The 22,459-nt window shown below is 47.5% G+C and overlaps 1 protein-coding gene across 1 annotated transcript in view; it reads right to left on the bottom strand.

The window, feature by feature from the left end:
* Positions 1 to 17,965, bottom strand: part of LOC148474057 (uncharacterized) — a 37,768-nt gene extending 19,803 nt beyond the window's left edge. Inside the window, exons 1-5 of the mRNA XM_088459155.1 lie at positions 17,891 to 17,965; positions 8,864 to 9,056; positions 2,942 to 3,122; positions 1,501 to 1,732; positions 1,174 to 1,268 (exon numbers count right to left, since the gene is read on the bottom strand). Coding sequence (XP_088315281.1) covers positions 1,174 to 1,268; positions 1,501 to 1,732; positions 2,942 to 3,122; positions 8,864 to 9,045 — 690 coding nt within the window. The 5' untranslated portion in view covers positions 9,046 to 9,056; positions 17,891 to 17,965. The remainder of the gene's footprint in view (positions 1 to 1,173; positions 1,269 to 1,500; positions 1,733 to 2,941; positions 3,123 to 8,863; positions 9,057 to 17,890) is intronic.
* Positions 17,966 to 22,459: the final 4,494 nt, after the last annotated feature.

The following is a 22,459-nucleotide window of genomic DNA, read 5'->3' on the forward strand; positions in this document are numbered from 1 at the left end:
TGACCAGACACTCAGCTGGATGCAGATCTATTGAACTTTCGGCCTGATTCAGCGTGCACTGCTGAGTCCCGATTATGGGGAATCTGCGCATGGGCAGGACTCATTCTGTGATCGCACGTATGCTTCTGCCTGACTGACAGGCAGAAACAATTTCGGGGCGGTGCGGCAGGGTGAACGGCCTGTGTTCCCGAAAACAGGGTAGAGTCGCCCATGTTTTCTGGGAGTGCCAAGGACAGGGTCTGCGTCCATGGATCAGAGTCTGCATCTCAGCTGGCCGGCGCCGTCCAACATCGCGACAGATGGTCGTGATGGTGAACCACAGATGCGGCAGGAGGTGTCAGACCGTAGTATTTTAGCAAGGACGGGATTGCAAAGCTGCTTGTGTGCGGCTTTGCAATTCCGTCCTCTGCGGAATCATGCCCTTTGTTCCTTAAACCAGGTTTTCCAATCCTGTAAATGATATCCATGTATCTAAACCTTTGCACCATTTACCTATTTTACCAGCTCTCAGGGCCTGATTCTGACCCGCTCGCGAGCGCTTAGCACTTGCAAGCGGGTCGATGGTGCCCTAGTGTGCATGCGCACGACGGAGGGAGCTCCGTCGTGCGCATGCACGAGACCCAAATAACGACGGGGTAGCCGTCGTTATGGGTCTCGCACCAAAGGGGGCGTGCTGTCGATGGTGATTGACAGCACGCCCCCTTTGGTGGGCGTGGCTGCCAGACGGAGGCGTTCCCATGGGAACGCCTACCGTCTGGGGCCGGCCCCACTGACATCACTAGTGATGTCAGTGGGAGTGATTTTGGCTCTGATAGAGCCAAAATCACTCCAGGGCTTGCGGTCACCGAGACCCTACCGCAGGGTCTCGTCGCAAGCCCGATGGTCGCGATGGTCTTGACCATCGCGACCATCATCATGGACGCTCGCATAAGCTGTGGGTGGGTCCAAAAGGCCGCTCCAAGTTTAGGTAGGAGGGCCCTGATTCAGTGCGAGCGCTCTGGTCAGAGCGTCCGGCTCTGAATCAGGCCCTCAATCCCCAGCTATGTTACTATGTTCTTGCTCCACTAATTACCTACCCAATATGAATCTTGGGTCACGGTGTGTGTTGCTTTATATGATGTGCATATGTTCTCCTCTCCTGCACAAACCCACCCAGCAATATTGTTTACTCACCATGTTGTTTGCCTCCTGCAGACCCAGCACCCGTCTCCTCCCTATGTCCGTGTCACACAGACGTCCCAGAGTGAAGGCTGCATTCAGGCCACAGCCTAAGAGAATAGCAACAGAATTACTAATATAAAGTTTGATAACCGCTCACAAAGCTCAGAGGTCGATGTGCCTGCTAAAGTTTAGTGATAAAGTTTAGTCTTGGCACTGCCGTTCAGGTACCGCCATGGGTACCAACCAGCTGCAATAGCCTACGAGTCACAATTCTGTGGAGACTATATCTGTCATGCATCATATTTTATATTTCATCCCAATTTCTACCCTCCGGCTCACCTGCTTCATCCACATGAAGTGATGTGATTATCTTCCTTAATATCATGTCAGATTTAGGATGGTTCAGGAGTCGGGCACAGCCATCGTGGCACATAGAGATGCGGGCAAGCACCAGGGCACAGTTACTGGCTGTCCAGTCGCTTTGTGAGTCCAGGAGGTTTGTGATGTTCTCAATGATGAAGTTGGACTCCGGCGAGGAGAGGAGCCACCGTCTGCCGCGGCCATTCTCTGCCTGTGGGAATAAGCGTTATGGATCTAATTGTCAGCGAGAACCAGGCACGGAACAAATGCTGCTTTCATAATTAATAATTGATCTAAATAATCTATTTAATAAGAGTTTACGGAGTTGCAATGACAAAGCTTATGGAAGTTTGATAGTATATTTCTCAGATTAAAACACAGGATAAATCTGGTGCCATTTTAAGGAAAGTGACTTATTAAGGAATGAATTGATTAATCTTACAGTTATTAATTCATTTAGCATTTGATTCATTTGGAATTTTGTGAAACGTTAACGCTCGGGGCATTGTACCCTCAGGCGTTACCAAAAACACAATTTCATTTATGTGTGTTTTTTGTTTATACAGCACTTTATAACCAGGTCCCATCTAGTTACATAAGGAGCAGTATATATTGTTTTCAGGATTGTATCTGTACGTCACACAGATCAGAGCAGGTTTATTGGCAAACCATTGCCTGCTATTTGTAACCTGATCTCTCGGCTGTGGCACACGCTGATTATCGTACAATGTGCCAAAGCAAACTTTAATGAACACATTCATAATATAGTAGACCTATGTTCACCATGAAGTTATGACTGTTGTGAGTAATCTGTGGCTATCTAGCTATCTCAATTATACTGCAGATCCCTCGATAATCTCACTCTGGAAGTGTCAGTTCACCTGCACTGAGGGCCTGATTCAGCAAGGATCGCAATTCTGCTTATAAGTACGCAATGCAGTTGCTAATATCAGCGGTGATATGTAAATGTTTGCATTCGCAATGCGATCTCAGCCTAACATGAGAACACCCACTTCCCCTTACTCATATCCGTATACTTTGGCAACATAGCGAAACAATCAGTAACATCAAGTAACATCGGACCCATACGCACAGTTAAGGCAGGGTCAGACCTCACTAACTTCAGCGCACGCTATGAGACCTGAGGCTGCGTGTGGTATTGCAGTGACTATTTTATGCATGCCTCTGCAACGCCGTGCCAATGCACTGGTAAGCCTGCCTTCGCCCGAACCCCCTCCATCACCACCCTGTCAATCACTCTGCCATGGGTCCGCGTACACACTGCAATCTCATTCCCGATCACAGTGGCTAGCAGCACACTGCGATGCATGCGCAGATCGCGAAAATCCGCCGACTGCGTGCATCTTAGCACTTGCGATCCTTGCTTAATTAGGCTCTGAGTGTGAATCCCGTCACTCACCAATGTACCCAGCGCTCCAGCTGCGTTCATCACGGCTTCTGCATCTTCCCACAGAAGCATGGCTCCCAGTCTGTCCAGCAGGTCCCAGTCTGTGGAACTTTCTGCCAGATCCACCAACAGAACGGCTACTGCAGGATCTTCTGCCACCATACCGAGGATGTATGCGATATTACTGCACAGTCTGCAATGGATGGAAGCATACAATATATCACATAGCAGCCTACAACTGGTGCGATTTCCCTTTCTTGCAGACACAGAACTGCCCACATGACTTCTATTCACAGAAAGAGGATATATTTTTTACTGCTTTTCCCACCTATTTCAAATTGGCAAAAGATGGGCTGAAGTAAAGTCATTTTTAGCATTTAAATAATTCAGTCCAAGTAATTGCAATTAGAAATATGTGGGAAAAACAATAAAAGGCCATTTATGAAGCTGTTAAATGACCCCTTGGGTCTGATGCAGAATTGCACACTGGGCCTGATTCAGACCCGCTCGCAAGCTGGTCGATGGTGGCCTCTGCGCACGCGCAGCGGCCGCACTGCGCATGCGCAAGCCCCAGAGCGAAAGAGAATTTCTCTCGCTCCGTGGCTCACTACAAAAGGGGCGGCTGTCGATGTTGATCGACAGCTCGCCCCGTTTTGTAGGCGTGGCTTCACAAACGCAGGCGTTCCCAAGCGAACGCCTGCCATTTGTGGGCGGCCCCACTCACATCACCAGTGATGCCAGTGGGAGAGCTTCCGGCTCTATTAGAGCCGGAAGCTCTCTGGGGCTTGCGGCCACGAGACCCTACCACAAGGGTCTCGTCGCAAGCCCGATGGTTGCGATGGTCTTGACCATCGCGACCATCATCCTGGCCGCTCGCAATAGCTGTGGGTGGTCACCTGCAGCTATGCGAGCGGCCAGGAGGCCGCACCAAAAAAAGAAAAAAAAGCCCTTATTCAGAGCGAGCGTTCTTTCAGAGCGTCCGTCTCTGAATCTGGCCCACTGTCTGTTTTGCAGACAGATCTTCTGTTTTTAGCACTTTGCTAAGCTCAGCCAACACACACGTCTACATGCAATTCCTTGTCGTACGCACCTCAGTTGCACCTTCACAGCTGAATGGGTATAACTGTGCGGCAACAGTAGGCCAAGTGTAGCGAGGACATGACCAGGGCATGTACACACAACTGCCGACTATGCTAAGGTCTGCGCCCATAGTTTTGACCACCGACCAGTTTCACACTGTAATATTTGTGTGGCACTGATTCAGGCAATCTAAAATATAGTTGTGTTTAATGGTTGGCATCAGGTGTGGGTTCTGGGCAACAGAACACTGGCACTGGCTGGCATCAGATGAACCAAAGAGGAGGTCAGCATCTGAATTTCTGAATTAACTTCATTCTGGCATTGAAGAGGGAATTTTGAAATTTTGACCATCAAAAAACAAGTTTGCGACAGCGACTTCTGGGATTTCAAAGTGGGCACGCTGCTGCATGCTTTGCTTGGCGAGGCTGAGAACAATAATTTCTAGCGTCACAGACGCTTTACAAACTTTAAAAACAGATATAAATAACGCTTGCGGCTATGTACCCTATTTAGGGACAAGGGAGCTCATTCAGACCCGGTTGCAAGTGGCCGCTCGCTCCTACATGGCCGATGTTAAGCGACCGCGCATGCTTCGTACTGCGTGTGCGCAAACTACTCGCTGTCTACTTTGTGGGTGGTAACAGATGCAGGACACTAATAACGGGGGAGTGGAGGTGCGAACGCAGGTGTGCCTGAGTGTTGCAACGCCGTTTCTAAGGCGTGCATAATTAACAGGCAGCGTCATAGTGCACGTCACCAGCCTTTTTTTTTTACACATAAATCCTCGCAGTGCTTGCTAAGGCAACCACAAGCGCTGCGAGCCCTTCCGATGGTCCTCGATGTACCAATGTTTTAATACACTTCCTGGAGATGACGTGTGCTAGTGGGCGTCTCTACATACGCTAATGGGCGTCTGCATACACAAAGTGATCGCGCGCCCAGACAAAGTGGGCGTGCTTCTGCCTTTCCAAGCGAGCGCCTGCCATGTCGTCACTTTGCCGAATTTGCATACGCTGGGGGCGAGCGATCGCATCTAGCGAGCGACTCTGAATCAGGTCCAAGGTCTCTGAGGACGATGCGAGATCTCATTCTCTCATCTCACAAGAGGGCCACGGAGGGGAGAGGCTCTCCGTAAACAATATAGGCCTCAGCTCTCTGGTTGCCGGGGGAACACTATTAAGTAAACGGAGACTTGTGGAGCCAGGAGTGGAACAGAGCCAGCAGGTCTGCAAAGCACGTGGATTACACAGGCAGCTCAGGGCTGGACATGTAAACAAGCAGATAAGCTGCTACTATTTTCTAACACGGCCAGTGGTAAAGTAGGCATAGGCCCTTTACTAACCCCAGACTTGCAGCATAATAAAGGTGAATGAGAGTACTTATAGCACAAAGCAGCAGAGTGTTTACGTTCTGCATCTTCTAAGGTGACCTTTGGATACAATCCAATCAATGGAGCTCAGAAGATCTATGTCGTATACAAAGGCAATGAAAATAAACAACAAAAGGAAGCCATTAATCAATGTAAAAGTGTAAAGCAATAAAAAAAAAATTGCAAGCGGGCATACTCAAACTAATAAATGTTTTGTACAATGGGCCAGATACATTACGGATCGCTATTGCGATCACGGCTGAGATTACGCACGCAGATCTGCGAAAATATGCTAATGAACGCAAATCGCAATACCATCACACTGCCAGCATAGAGACGCCCACTACCACTATCTCACATCCATAATACTTTGCAGTCCTGCGTACACATCAGGAACGGCGAGTAACATCGGACCCCCATGCACAATTACGACAGGTCTGACCTTACTCAGAAAGCTGCGTATGCCGCCGCAGTGGCCAATTTATGCACGCCCAAGTAACGGCGTTCAAAAGGACAGGCACGCCTGCGTTATTCCGACCACTCCCCCGTCACCTCCCCGAAACGCTGCCCTGACGTCACTCACTCTGCGATGGCTTTGTATCTCCGAGAGCAATCGCAATACTAACTCACGCACACTGCGATGCATACGCAGTACTCAGTAATTAGCCATCTGCGTACGCGATCGCATTAGCGATCCATTCTGATTCAGACCCAATGTACAGAATTATTTACATTAAGGGTCAGGATTGTTTTTAATTGCCACTAAATATTGGTTTTCTATCCAAGTTAATAAATAATAAATCCCAGAGGCCATTGAGTACCCCGGCGATACTGGTCTGAGGCGGCAAGAGTTAACCTATTGCTTTGCATGCGGAGGACACCTACCCACTAATAAGAACTAGAGAGGTAACACCTCAAATAAACCACTAGTTCCCATTGAAGGGAAAGGCTGAATATGGCTCCGCCCACAAAATGGCTTCACCCAGTGTATGATGGTAGCTTGAAATTCAGTAAAGGCAAAACAAACAAGAGAATTGTCCATTGTTGGTATTTCAGCCATAAATATCCAAGTTTCATCGGTACCCTTTCAGCCTCTAAGCCACCTTGACGCCGAGGGATTGCTCGGCGGGGGGACATGGTCCAGTTGACCAGTTTAGCAGTGTTTGCTCTGCTACGCCCGTATTTAAACTACAATTTATTTGGGGTTTAGTTGCTGAGTATCTGTCATGCTGCTCAATGCATGTGTTTACCCTGCGGACGCATTATGTTCAGTTCCTTTATTATGCTACGATCTCCGTCAATACGTCCCTGTTGTAACCGAGCCGCCTCCGCCCTGTGTACACTTTATCCGCAGTTTGTTTGATGTGTGTACTGTATTTGGAGGCCAATCTCTGCTAATAAAGCTATTAATATCTTCTACGTCGCTTGTCTAATAGGTTTAAGTTATAATCATTATAATCTCTTTATATGAATGATCAGTTATGTCATCACCTTACATTAAAACATGGAATAAGAGCCCTAATGTTTTTATCAACCTAGCAATATATCATATATATATATATATATATATATACACACACACATATTTAAATACATAAGCTGACACTGAACTTATTGGCATTGAGCGTATGTTTAGAAATGATGTAGACCAGGGGTCTTAAACCTTGGCCCTCCAGCTGCTGTGGAACTACACGTCCCAGCATGCACTGCCATAGTTTTAGCATGCTGTTATATCAAAAAGGTGGCAGTGCATGCTGGGATGTGTAGTTCCACAGCAGCTGGAGGGCCAAGGTTGAAGACCCCTGATGTAGACTGTAGAGCAATTCTGGCTGGATTGTAACAGCTAACTCTATATTATGTGGGGGGGACAAAGCTTTGTAACCACTTACAATGAAATGTGAAGCGAAGATGGCGGTATTACACTGACGAGGCTGGTGGATGTTATTATGTAGCTAACAGCCTGCTTGCATTCAGGATATGAAAGCTTAGTACATCACGCTACAACCAATATTTACGATTAGGAGTATTCTAATGCTGGGCACACATATAACAATGTGTGCCCAGCACGATCTCGTTAGCGAAGGGACCAGCGGGGGTCCTGGCATCGGCAACTGCATACACACGGCGGAGGGGGGGGGGTCATGCATTTGTCAGCATGGCCCGCGCCAACGATGCCACCCTGATGGACCTGCAGGCAGGTCTGACGGGCAATGTTGCTGACGATACGCTGGAACGTGCATCATCAGTGACATTGTGGGTACACACTAGACGATGCCCAGATCGGACGACATATCATCTAGTGCGTACCGGCCATAAGAGTGGAGGGGATGTACCGAGCCTTGTAAAGAGTGAGGAAGATGACAAGTGGAGAAGTTGCTGCTAGCAACCAATCAGCTTTGAGGTAGCATTTTTCAAATACATTCTATAATATTATAGGTTGAAGCTGATTGGTTGATATGGAAATCTTCTCCACTTGTCCTCCTCTCCACTCTTTAAAGACTGGATACATCTCCCCCTCAGTACTAGGGTTATCACTGTAGCATAATGCAGGTACTGTATATAGGTGACAGGTACAAAGTACAAAACTGCTGATCAACATCCCATCAAATCAGGCCGGTACATATACAGAATATAGACTAACGTACAATTTTACCACCGGCTACAATCTAGCTTCATTTTAAGGGATTAACAACATTTTCAGGTGAGCGCAAGCTCTTCTCCCTACCTAAGCAATTGACAAGAGCTCAGAAGGCCTTTCTTAACGTTCTTCAATTGCTGGCGATCGTATGCGGCATCAATTTACATTGAAGATGCCATATCGCACTCACTTGCCTTACCTTGTAAACACAGCAAGGTTCCCCAGAAACTGGACATAATATCGATCAAAATACACAGTTTAGATCATTATTACGCAAAGAGGTAAGAAAAGAGGGCAAAGTTCTTTAATAATCTGTCGTATATAGTGCCAACATATCATATTTGGCTAGCCTGGCAGACTCTCGAATTGAAGGGCACTTTCCCAGGGTTCCGAGAAAGTAGACCAGCCTGCATAACACCCACCTTTCCAGCAAAGTGGGCTATCTGGGACCTTAAAGACGCGTTTCGCAGTGATTCGTGTGATCGTGGTCCTGCCCCTCAAAAACAGCATTGAGAATGCGGGAAACTGGCCTGCTTTGTTGTGATCAATGGCATCATGCCACACCCAACCCCCTCCCTCAAAAAAAAACAAAAAACAATACACCACTCACTAGTATGTTTTTGGACTATGGGAGGAACCAAAGCGCCTGGGGAGAACATACAAAACTCAATGCAGATTATACCCCAGTCGCTATAGCAACCACGGCCCTGGAGCATGTGTAGCAATGCTAACCACTGTGCTATTCAATAGTAGAGCCAGTGATGGGGGACCTCTAATAATAGAATTGCTACACCTGGCCGCAGAATGTGAAGCTCTCTGTGCGGGTAAAGAAGTAAATTGTACCTACCTGACATTGGGTGCTTCCAGCTGGCTGCCCAATGCTGCCAAGTACTGATTCCGCCTGGAGTCCTTTACCAAAGCCTCCACCAACTCCTCACATCGTGTCTGCACCTCGCCCATCAGCTGCTCCACGCATTGCTGCACCTCATGGGGCACGGGGGAGAGAAGCTGGGGTAACACGCTGTCCATGGCACAGGAACCTGCCAGATGACATAGTCAGATAATACACTTCTGGGTCTTCCATTGGTTTTACCTGTCTACAGCAGACACTTGATAAAAGATGCAGATTAAAAAGGAGGGTGAAAGCTAAACACGTTCTATAACATCTTGTGGTCCAGTATGTTGTTTCATCTTTATAGGTCTATTTACTCATTTATTATTCTTTTACCCCCACCATGCCTCTGCAGGTGTCAATATATGCGAGAAGTCAGTGCTGTAAATCACCAGCTTAGATTGACGTGTACTTAGATGTACAGATGAAGGGGCTGATAGACAGCTGAACGTACGCAGTTTCACAATGCACATGTTTCAAGACTGACGGGTATATATACATTAAAGTGAGAGTTTTTAGAGGTGGAGATATTGCCCATAGCAACCAATCAGATTCTACATTTAAATAGCACCTTCTAGAACACAGGTTCTCAAACTCGGTCCTCAGGACCCCAAACAGTGCATGCTTTGCAGGTCTCCTCACATAATTATTAGTGAAATAATTAGCTGCACTTTTTAAAATGTGTCAGTGAGTAATGAATACACCTGTGCACTATACTTGCCTACCCTCCTGATTTGGTCGGGAGCCTCCCGAAAATCGGGTGCCGCTCCCGACCTCCCCGGAAGGCAGGCAATCCTCCCGGCCACGGCGATGGGTCACAGCCACTCCGGCAGGGTAGGCAAGTGTGCATATATATAACACCATGTGCCTGGTGCAAGTGTGCATATATATGACACCATGTGCCTGGTGCAAGTGTGCATATATATATGACACCATGTGCCTGGTGCAAGTGTGCATATATATGACACCATGTGCCTGGTGCAAGTGTGCATATATATGACACCATGTGCCTGGTGCAAGTGTGCATATATATGACACCATGTGCCTGGTGCAAGTGTGCATATATATGACACCATGTGCCTGGTGCAAGTGTGCATATATATAACACCATGTGCCTGGTGCAAGTGTGCATATATATATAACACCTTGTGCCTGGTGCAAGTGTGCATATCTATATAACACCATGTGCCTGGTGCAAGTGTGCATATCTATATAACACCATGTGCCTGGTGCAAGTGTGCATATATATATATATATATATCACCATGTGCCTGGTGCAAGTGTGCATATATATAACACCATGTGCCTGGTGCAAGTGTGCATATCTATATAACACCATGTGCCTGGTGCAAGTGTGCATATCTATATAACACCATGTGCCTGGTGCAAGTGTGCATATATATAACACCATGTGCCTGGTGCAAGTGTGCATATATATATAACACCATGTGCCTGGTGCAAGTGTGCATATCTATATAACACCATGTGCCTGGTGCAAGTGTGCATATCTATATAACACCATGTGCCTGGTGCAAGTGTGCATATCTATATAACACCATGTGCCTGGTGCAAGTGTGCATATATATATAACACCATGTGCCTGGTACAAGTGTGCATATATATAACACCATGTGCCTGGTGCAAGTGTGCATATATATATAACACCATGTGCCTGGTGAAAGTGTGCATATATATGACACCATGTGCCTGGTGCAAGTGTGCATATATATGACACCATGTGCCTGGTGCAAGTGTGCATATATATAACACAATGTGCCTGGTGAAAGTGTGCATATATATGACACCATGTGCCTGGTGCAAGTGTGCATATATATGACACCATGTGCCTGGTGCAAGTGTGCATATATATAACACAATGTGCCTGGTGCAAGTGTGCATATATATAACACCATGTGCCTGGTGCAAGTGTGCACATATATAACACCATGTTCCTGGTGCAAGTGTGCACTCATGATCAAATGTATGGATAGTGGACGAGCACACTGTAGGTTACGTACCACTCTGCATACTGGAGAATATATATATACTTTTTCCTGTGCACGCAATGCGCCCGATTTCCGGCCAACTGTACATCAGCCCCCAAGTGTCAGGCACTTAAAGGGTTACTGTGGCACAGAAGGCCTGGCTGTTCCCCGAATTTCGCCTTGTTTCTGAGACTTTGGGGTAAATTTACTAGTGAGAGTTTGTAGAAGTGGAGATGTTGCCCATAGAAACCAATCAGATCCTTCTTAACACTTAACTAGCACCTTCTACAAGATAATAGCTAGAATCTGATTGGTTGCTATGGGCAACATCTCCACTTCTACAAACTCTCGCTAGTAAATTTACCCCCTATAGGAGCCTGAGGCTGCCTTTATTTCGACTGTCATATTTTCATTTGCGGTCTCTGGACCTCATTCAGAGCCGGACGCTATTTGCGCTCGCTCGTTCAGAAAAAGGGGCCGGATATTTAAATTGAGCGCTTGCTTTTTGCTGTTGCCTCTATGTCTGAGCGATCGAACGAATATGCGCTCGCTATTTTGTAAAGACGCCCCCTGGCCGTTCGCATCATACGTCATCTCCGCTATTTATTAGATTAATCGAGTACATCGAAAGGCATCTGAACTGCTCGCAGTGCTTGTGGTTGGATTTTCCTACCGCAATCATGCGAGCAGTTCAGGCTAAGAGACAACCAAGTGACGTGGTCGATGACGCTGCTTTGTTAATTATGCACTCCCATTAAACGCCGTTTTGACCGTTTGGCACGCCTGCGTTCGGATCTCCACTCCCCGTTTTCAAGCACCTTCCCCTGTTACCACCCACAAACGCCTCATCCTGTCACTCAAATTAGCAGGCCCTCGCTATTTTGCGAACACACGATTTCCGACCGCAATGACTGGTTGGCGCATGCGCATTATGACCCATACATCGGAGCGAGCGATTGGCCGCTTACGAACGGCTCTGAATCAGGCCCTCTGAGCACATTGGGCCTGGGGCGCGATTATGTGGACACAATGCAGATATTTGCGCAGATTGAGAGATTATTGCCTTGCGCGTGAGCGTAAGCCGCATGCGCAGCATTTGAATTACGATTACGCTCGGCATTTGGGGGAGGTAACGAGGGGGTGGATGGTGGTTAGAGAAACGCTGGCGTGTTTTGGTCTGTTTAAACATTGTTTTCTGGGCATGCATAAACTAGCCACGGCGTCCTTGCTGGCAGCAGGAGAGCCCTCTGCCTGTCTGGGGACCCGCTGTGTCTGCGGCAGCTGGGATTTACTCAGAAGGCTGATGGCCGCCTGATCTGCGTTCAGTGTTTCTGGTTTTGTGTGTGAGCAGTGGATGTGAGATGCTTTCAGTGGGCGTCTCTAAGAGATCGCAGTTGGGATGGCATTTGTGTCCACATCCCAGAGATGTACCCTAATCACACAGCCGCTGCGTCTTTGTATGCAGAACCTGTGCGATAATACCCTAATGCTGCAGGAGGCGTTTTGTGTAAATAAACAGACAACATCAGCTGACTTCTCTGATCTGCGTCCAAGGATGCAGCATTGGATCATCTGTGTGACCATCATGCTGCAGCTAATTAAAAAAGGTTATGAATAAGCGCAACATCATGCTGCAACGTTTGGGGCGCTGTCAGCGACACCGTAGTCCCAGATCTACTTCTGCGCACATCTAAAAACATCAGAGATGTATTGGGGCTGAGTACATTGGTTGATGCATTGGCCTTTCTGTGCAGCCTGATTGCAAGTACATAGGGGGGGGGATTCAGCAGAGGATAGAATTGCGAAGCCGCACACAAGCAGCTTTGTAGTTCTGTCCTTGCTAATATGCAGCAAGAGGTGTCCGACACCCCCTGCTGCATGTGCGATCCCAGCGCCGCGACCAAGTTTGCAGGCTGGGATCACCATCTTTCGCGATGTTGGACGGCGCAGGCCAGCTACTAAGTCTCAGTTTACTCAGGCTGGCTGGCTTGCGGGACCAGGAAACTGCCTCCGCCGACGCAGATCCTGGCCTTGACACTCCCGTTAAACGGGGGGCGACACGCCCCTGTTTCCGGAAACGCGGGCCGTCCTCGCTCCAGCACCGCCCCGAAAACGCCTCTGCCTGTCAATCAGGCAGAGCAATAGCAGGGCAGCGTGTGATCATGCAGGACCCGTTCTGCGCACGTCCAGATCGCCGATAATCGGGAATCTGCTTTCAGCATTGCACGCTGCTGAATCAGCCCCTTCGAGCCGGAGATTCAAATCTACTAATAACAATAAATAATGATTTTCCACCATTATTAGAGCAATCTATTATTAATATAGATCCGGAGGTGCGCACAGTGCCGATGTCGCATGCAAATGGCCGATGTTGTAAGTCTGCACATGCCTCTAAGTCGCACTACGCATGCCTCCCGATGGTTGCCACACAGACGTAGAATGATTTTGGACGCAGGGAGGGTGAATTTCAGTGGGTGTTCCTGAGATATAACGGGGCTGGCTAGCCAGGCGTGGGGGCGTATTGTGGGCATATCGCTGACAACGGCTGCGTCTACAGATGCAGAAATGCTCACATCGGACGCCTTGTTCAGACAGAGAAATGGTGCCGGCTAAAGAAGCACCAAGACGGTTTTCTGCCGCTGCAAGTGGGCGTCTCAGTATAAAGAACATCGGCCGCGTCTATGTTCGATTCAGGCCCACAGTGTTCTGTACCATGCGTATTTCATGGGTTGGCAGGGGCGTATCTATAATGGGTGCAGGGTGTGCGGGGAACACGGGCCCTGGGTCCAGGAGGGCCCCGCACCGCACACCCTGCACCCATAATATTACTTACCTCTCTGGAGTCCCACGTCGGCGCAGGGATCAGGCGCTGTAAAACAACTGGAAAATGGCCGTGGCGGATATTTTCCCATCGTTTGTGCATTACAGGGAAAATGGCCACCGTGGCCATTTTCCCGGTGACCTGTGCATTAATTATAGAAGTGCCCAGAGTCTATAACTCCGGCGCTGGCCGCGCACAGCTCAGTGCGCTGCCGGGCGGAGAGGAGGGGGCCTGTGTCGGAGACTGCACACGGGCCCTCTCCTCTCTAGAAACGCCCCTGTAGGTTGGGTATGGGATCCCAGCAGTCAAGATCCCGGCTGTCAGAATGCCGACACTAGCATCCCGACAGGGCTAGCATACCGCCCTTGTTGTTCGGTATGCTAACCCTCCCCCTCTCCCTACCCTAACCCTATCTGTTTGGTGCCTAACCCTAACCTCCCGCCCTAGTGCATGAACCTAACCTCCCCGCACCCTAAGCCTAACCCTCCCCCCTTAGTGCTTAACCCCTAAACCTAACCCTCCCCCCACCCTGCTACTTACCTTCGCTATTCCGGCAGTCGTGATGCCGGTGTCGGGATTCCGGCGCCAGTATTATCAGCACCGGCATCGTGGTCGCCGAGATACTGACTGTATTCCGTATTTCATATGCCATATTCTGTAACACCCTGTTGTCCGAAATGTTTATTCTAAAACTTTAAATAAAAAGACAGCATTTAACAAAATACTAATTTCTGCCCTGTAAACTCTCCACCTGCTATTCACACTATCTCATCCCATTATACAGTAACTAAGGGCCTAATTCAGAGATTTACGTAAGTCCGACACTTACGCCAAGCTCCTATATTTAATCTGGACCTGCGACGTCTGTCGCAGTGCCTCAAAAGCCGCATTACGATTGTTATGCTGCTGGCTTTTGGGGGTTGGCGAATGGGTGGGGGGAGCATGCCAAAGTCAGTGGCGATGTTGCTGGAGGTTGAATTGTCGTTGGAACAGCATAGAAACGCCAGCAACAGCAACAGCGCGGTCCGATCTCACCCAAGACTCGCACATTATCACATATGGCCGCACATAGAACATCACCCCTAATCGGATTGACCCCACAGACGTAATAAGAGAGACACACACATACAGGTTGAGTCTCCCATATCCAAAATGCTTGGGACCAGAAATATATTGGATATCGGATTTTCCGTATTCTGGAATAGTTGCGTAAAATAATGAGATATCTTGGTAATGGGACCCAAATCTAAACACAGAATGCATTTATGTTTCATACACACCTTATACACACAGCCTAAAGGTCATTTTATACAATATTTGTAATCATTTTGTGCATCAAACAAAGTTTGTGAACATGGGGCCCGATTCAGCTCGGAACGCTATTGCGATCGCAGCCGCGATTATGCATGCAGTTCAACTGCGATAGTATGCTAATTCATTACGATCGATATGCCATCGCAGCACTACATAAGGATGCCCACCTTACCTTACACACATCCGTAATGTTTAACAAGACTGCAAAAACATCGGTACAATCGATGATCCATCGCAGCCTCACGCACACTTGCACAAGCCCTGACCTTACTCAGTAATTGCTAACTTCAGCGCACGCTATCACTGGCATGCCTGCGTTCGGCCGAACACCCCCCCCGTCACCACCCACAAATGGCATTTCCTGTCAATCACTCTGCGATGGGTCTGCGTATTCACTGCGATCGCAGTGGCCAGTTTGCGCACAGACGATTGTGTGCGTATTAGTAACTGCGATCCAAGCTGAATCAGGTCCACTGAACCATTAGGAAGCAAAAGTGTCACGATCTCGGTTGTGCTAAAAAAAAAAATCCGTATTTTAGAATATTTGCATATGGGAGTCTAAACCTGTATTACTATGTGAAAGTGTTTGGTGAAAACATAAATAATAAGTTCTAAAAGTTTTAAATGGTCTCAAAATTATACATATTAACAGAAAAACTGAGATCAGACTACAGGCATATGTTGCAATTCTGTCCCATCAGATGATAATTTACCTTCAGGGGTTTGAAGCAACATCTCTACATTACTACGGTGACCAAAAGACACGTTATTCTGTCCTAAGGCGCCGTTATGTCAGCGTATACAGCACAAGTGCTGCACCGTGCTGTCAGAAGTGATACACTTGTTCCAGAGGAAATAGAAAGTGTCATACTGTTACATACTATATAGAACCCTCTAATGCTGGCCATACACGGGACGATTGATCACACGATTTGGGCAGTTTCTACAGGTTGGACAGACCAATCATTTGAAAATAGTTGTATTTTGAGTCTTCTGCGACCCCGATGCGCATCCCTGCAGTTGTCTAGTTGGATCGCAGATCAGATGGTTTTGCAGAGAAATCTCAACTGATCATGTACAAATTGACACACATTGGCCCTCATTCAGAGGCGGTCGCAAGAAGCGATCGCTCTCTATGAATGAGGGTGGGCGCTTCTTTTTTTTTTGTGCGGCCTCCTGGTCGCAAGCTAAGCTATGGGTTACCACCCACAGCTTAGCTAGCGACCAGGGTGATGGTCGCGATGGTCTTGACCATCTCGACCATCGGAGCTTGCGACCAGACCCTAAGGGGTCGAGCAGGAAGCTCCCCACTGACATCACTGATGATGTCAGTGCGGCCGCCCACAAAACGGTAGGCGTTCCTTAAGGAACGCCTCCGTTTTGGAAAGGACCCCCCCGGCCCGCCTACAAAACGGGGCGAGCTGTTGATCAACATCAGCAGCCGCCCCTTTTGTAGCGAGCTCCGGTGCTTGTGACCGGGTCTGAATGACACACATTATGTGATGCGATTGATCATATCGTATGGTCTTATGTGAAATAGTTGCATTTTAAATACTAATCGTCCTGTATCTGAAGGGAAGAGTTTTCAAGGGAAATCGTAAAACTGATCTGACCAACTTTTGACTCTCACCGTGTATGGCCACCTTTACTGATGGTCCTGTGTGATAGGTGCCAGCCACTGATCATATCTGCCCGTAGGGCCCGGGGCAGCCAGAAAGTCAGCAAGCCTGATCTAACGAGAGCGGGCGCCTCAGTTCTTGCGCATTCCGGGGCACAGACTTACACCAGAGAAGGTCTTTGTGGCAAAAGACATGCGGCCGACTCTGAATCAGGACCCCCATGTAAAACATACAGAGACGGTATAAGAGAGACCGCACTAGAGAGATGCAGAAACTGTATGAGAGACATCCAGACCCCATGTGAGAGATACAGAGACTGTATAAGAGAGACATACAGATCCCATGTGAGAGATGCAGAGACTGTATGAGAGACATCCAGACCCCATGTGAGAGATACAGAGACGGTATAAGAGAGACATACAGATCCCATGTGAGAGATGCAGAGACTGTATGAGAGACATCCAGACCCCATGTGACAGATGCAGAAACTGTATAAGAGAGACATACAGGTCCCATGTGAGAAATGCAGAGACTGTATGAGAGACATCCAGACCAGACCCCATGTGACAGATGCAGAAACTGTATAATGGTGCATACACACGATTAGATTTTTTCTTCAGATATGGACGATAACGATTTAAAAATCGTTCAGTCGTTCATATCTGAAGGAAAATCGTTCATATCTGACATGCCTGAACGATGGACGATCAACGATGCGCGTTCCCGTTTGTCAGATAACGATATCTGACATCTGATGGGTTTGCAGTCAGACTTGGACGATTCCATTCATTTTAATGCAGTCAAAAATCGTTCAATCGTTCAAATCGTTCAAATCGTTTAATCGTTCAGTCGTTCATCTGACAAATCTGACAAGTCTGACAAATCTGACCGTGTGTACGCTCCATAAGAGAGACATACAGATCCCATGTGAGAGATACAAAGACGGTATAAGAGACATATAGATCCCATGTGAGAGATACAGAGACGGTATAAGAGAGACATACAGATCCCATGTGAGAGATACAGAGATGGTATAAGAGACATATAGATCCCATGTGAGAGATACAGAGATGGTATAAGAGACATATAGATCCCATGTGAGAGATACAGAGACGGTATAAGAGACATGCAGATCCCATGTGACAGATGCAGAAACTGTATAAGACAGACATACTTTGTCATAAAAGTAGTCTAGAGAGACATTGTTGCATTATAGAGACCGCAGAGACTGAGCGTACGTTACCTGTCTCATAGCTGGCAGTCTCTGAGTTGGTGACTGTTCTGCTGTACTAGTAGAGTCTCCCTGTGTGTGTTTGGGCTTTATACAGGGATAAACGCTCTTTCTCTCTCCTTGGCCAATCAGCAGAGAGTCCTAGTTCCTCCTCTGGGAGGCTGGAATTAGCTCTTGCTGTAACTGTGTACTCCAGACATCACCTCCTCCACATAGGGATCTACTGAGATGTCCTGACCTGCCTGCCAGCAACACACAGAGGAAGCTAGTTACACTCCCAGCACTCTGAAACCTCCACATTTATTTATTACCAGTTATTTATATTGCGCACATATTCCGCAGAGAATATTCGGCCATTCACATCAGTCCCTGCCCTAGTGGAACTTACACTCTATATTCCCTACCGCATGCACACACACATACTACCTGTTACACGATTATTCATAAACTTTTTAAAACTTTGTTTTCATTAAGGACTGTGGCCAGGGGCATAACTAGGTATTTGAAGGCCCCATAGCAAATAATTTTAGAGCAATAAATTGGGCGTGGTATGATTTGTTGACATGGATGAACTGTCGACAGTGGCCATGTCATCATTTATCATATCTACACGGATGATATGTCGACATGATGAACTGTCGACAAACCGTCCCTGGTGGCCCAATAGTCACTTACCTACTCCTGGTGGTAGAGTCTGCTCCAGTGCCTTCTTCGAGGTCCAGGCGGCCATGTGATGGTCACTTCCGGCGCAGTGCCTAACCACAACCCCCCCTTCCCCCGCAGCCTAACAATCCCACTAGCGTTTTTAGAAAGTGGAGATGGTGCCCATAGCAACCAGTTTCTACTTAACATTTAACGAGCACCTTCTAGAAGATAATAGCTAGAATCTGATTGGTTGCTATGGGCAACATCTCCACTTCTAAAAACCCACACTTAAGTAAATATACCCCTGCGAGTGTTACTCAGTTTTGGTGCTGTTATATATGGTGTTTTGATCATGGCCTGCTATTGTGCACTGTGTTAATTACGAAGACATCACTGATATCTCCTGCTTACCCCGATCCTGTCCGTTGTCTCAAAATACTAGTACAGGGACCAGCGGCAGCTCCTACCCTTGATGACGAGGGGGGCCACCCACTGTGCGGCAGACCAAACATTCGGCATTCCGTACTTCAGGGTTTCCCAACCTCGGTCCCCAGGGCACACTAACAGTCCTGGTTTTAGTGATAGCCATGCTTGAGCACAGATGGTTGAATCAAATTAACTGAGGTACTAATTTAGACATCTGTGCTCAAGCTTGGCTATCCTTGAAGGTGCGTACACACGTAACGATTTTTTGAACGATTTAACTATAACGACGTCGTTATCGTTCAAATCGTTTAAAAAATCGTTCCATTTCTCAGATATACCGATGAACGATAATCGTTCATGCGCGTTCCCGTTTGTAGTTTGTAGTTCATCGTCCATTCTGACTGTCCAACGTAACGATTTTCATTAAGGGAAGGAACATTTTTCGTTCATAGTTGAAAAAAATCGTTAAAAAAATCGTTCATTACACTTCGAAAAATCGTTCACTTTTTCAAAGTAAAATTGTTAACGAAAATTGTTCACTAACAAAATCGTTACGTGTGTATGCGGCTTAAAACCTAGACTGTTATTGTGCCTTGAGGACCATGGTTGGGAACCTCTGCCATACTGCCCATGTAGTACATGCATGCGCACAAACACTGGCAGACCGGCGCTTGCACACAAATTCCGGTAGACTGGCGCTTGCGCAGAAGCATCAGCTTCTAGGGTCTCTATTGGCTGCAGCCCCCAGCCGGGTAGGGCAGACGGAAAGACAGGAGAGCAGCTTCCCACTGGAAGCACTCTTATTTGTTAATCGTGTTCCGGACTGGCATCCCAGAGGGAAAACACACCTTCCCCTGGGACTACCTGTCCTGTGAGTGATTAACAGATAGCAAATAGTGATTAGCAGATAACCTACTCCCCAAAATGACCCGTTCCACCCGCTACAAAATGCTCTGCTCCTGGATTTCTCTCTTAATTAATGATTGCAGACACCTGTTTTGAGCTATCTAAAAGATGAGGCAGGTGTTTCACCACAGGTGGCTGCAATCATCAATTAAAAGAGAAATCCAGGAGCAGAGCTTTTTGTACCGGGTGGAAGGGGTCATGTTGGAGGGTCTGAGATAGTGCTTGCCATGGGAAGTCATTACCAGTGCAGTCTGAGCACGGACTCCAATTGGGGGAAGCAGATTTTATTGGGGCTGCAGTCCCTAGGTATAATCCACCACTGATGGGGACCTTCATTCATCAAACTCCAAAAACTCAGAAAATACACTCAGCAACACACCCTTACACTACAGCCATGAGCAATTAATTCTTATAGTACGACCTTCGGCAATAAACCCTTCAACTACAGCCATTAGTAATGCCCCCCACTCTACAGCAATCAGTAATAACCTCCACACAGCAGACATCAGCAATACACCCCCACTCTGCAGTTATCAACAATACACCCCCACTCTGCAGTTATCAGCAATACACCCCCACTCTGCAGTTATCAGCAATATACCCGCCACTCTGCAGTTATCAGCAATACACCCTCCACTCTGCAGTTATCAGCAATACACCCACTCTGCAGTTATCAGCAATACACCCTCCACTCTGCAGTTATCAGCAATACACCCCACTCTGCAGTTATCAGCAATACACCCCATTCTGCAGTTATCAGCAATACACCAACTCTGCAGTTATCAGCATTACACCCCCACTCTGCAGTTATCAACAATACACCCCACTCTGCAGTTATCAACAATACACCAACTCTGCAGTTATCAGCATTACACCCCCACTCTGCAGTTATCAACAATACACCCAAACTCTGCAGTTATCAGCAATACACCCTCCACTCTGCAGTTATCAGCAATACACCCCACTCTGCAGTTATCAGCAATACACCCCACTCTGCAGTTATCAGCAATACACCAACTCTGCAGTTATCAGCATTACACCCCCACTCTGCAGTTATCAACAATACACCAACTCTGCAGTTATCAGCATTACACCCCCACTCTGCAGTTATCAACAATACACCAACTCTGCAGTTATCAGCATTACACCCTCCACTCTGCAGTTATCAGCAATACACCCTCCACTCTGCAGTTATCAGCAATACACCCTCCACTCTGCAGTTATCAGCAATACACCCCCACTCTGCAGTAATCAGCAATACACCCCTACTCAGCAGTTATCAACAATACACCCCCACTCTGCAGTTATCAGCAATACACCCCCCACTCTGCAATTATCAGCAATACACCCCCCACTCTGCAGTTATCAGCAATACACCCTCCACTCTGCAGTTATCAGCAATACACCTCCACTCTGCAATTATCAGCAATACACCTCCACTCTGCAGTTATCAGCAATACACCCCCACTTTGCAGTTATCAGCAATACACCCCCACTCTGCAGTTATCAGCAATACACCCCCACTCTGCAGCCATCGCCTGTACACACAGCCAGATTATGTGGATATATCTGCAGATCTATATCGCCCATCTGCTGTGCTGCAGAGCAATGCAATATTTCTGTGAACGATGTTGCATCGGGTGTACGCACCCGCCGATGTGCTCGTGATTTATTGGCCGTTCAATCGATATATCGCTAGTCGCTACCCAGCTTTACGCTAGCCACACATGGGGCCAGATTCAAAGTTTTACGCAGTAGCACAGCTGCCGTGTTCTTGTACACAGCGTCAGTGTTACAAAGTGCAAAAGACACACGAGGCATCTTGTGTAAATAGTCGCCTCTATATGTAATATCTATATATAATCTATCTAATATATGTTTTGCCCAACTCCTCCAGGGGGTGAAGGAGCGGAAGTTCACCTGATCTGCGTCCGATGTTGCGTATGTGTACGCCCTTGCGGACAGCCGCAATGGCTCAGGTGGGCGTCTCACAGTACAAGCCACATTTTTGCACATACACAGCTAGGAAAATGGCTGCAGCAGGAACATTAGTGTAGAACTGTGAATCAGGTCCCATAATGACTGCTGTTATCTGCACCTCCTGCCCCATAGAGAGAAGCTCACGTAATCCATTCAATGTGTACATTTACTAAAATGAAAGTTCTATTAAGTGATGTTGCCCATAGCAACCAATCAGATTCCAGGTATTATCTTTTTGAATGTGCTAGAGCAGGCTTGGCCAACCTGTTGCTCTCCAGCTGTTGTGAAACTACAAATCCCAGCATGCACTGCTACAGTTTTGCTATTAGGGAATGCTAAAAACTGTTGCAGGGCATGCTGGGACTTGTAGTTTCACAACAGCTGGAGAGACAGGTTGGCCAGGCCTGTGCTAGAGAAATGAGAAGTAGACTCTGATTGGTTGCTATGGGCAGCAACATCACTTCTTAAATAGAACTCCCATCTTAGTAAATGTACTCCTCGTAGTCTCTGTCTCTCTGCTGCTGCTGGGTCTTAACGGATTGCTTGGACGAAGCCCCGCCCATAATCCTTTCTTGGAACGCCCATCTTGGCCTACATGGCACGCCTATCGTGTTTTACGGAATA

Source organism: Taudactylus pleione, unplaced genomic scaffold, assembly GCF_031769625.1.
Source record: "Taudactylus pleione unplaced genomic scaffold, aTauple2 ptg000897l, whole genome shotgun sequence".
NCBI classification, from domain to species: domain Eukaryota; kingdom Metazoa; phylum Chordata; class Amphibia; order Anura; family Myobatrachidae; genus Taudactylus; species Taudactylus pleione.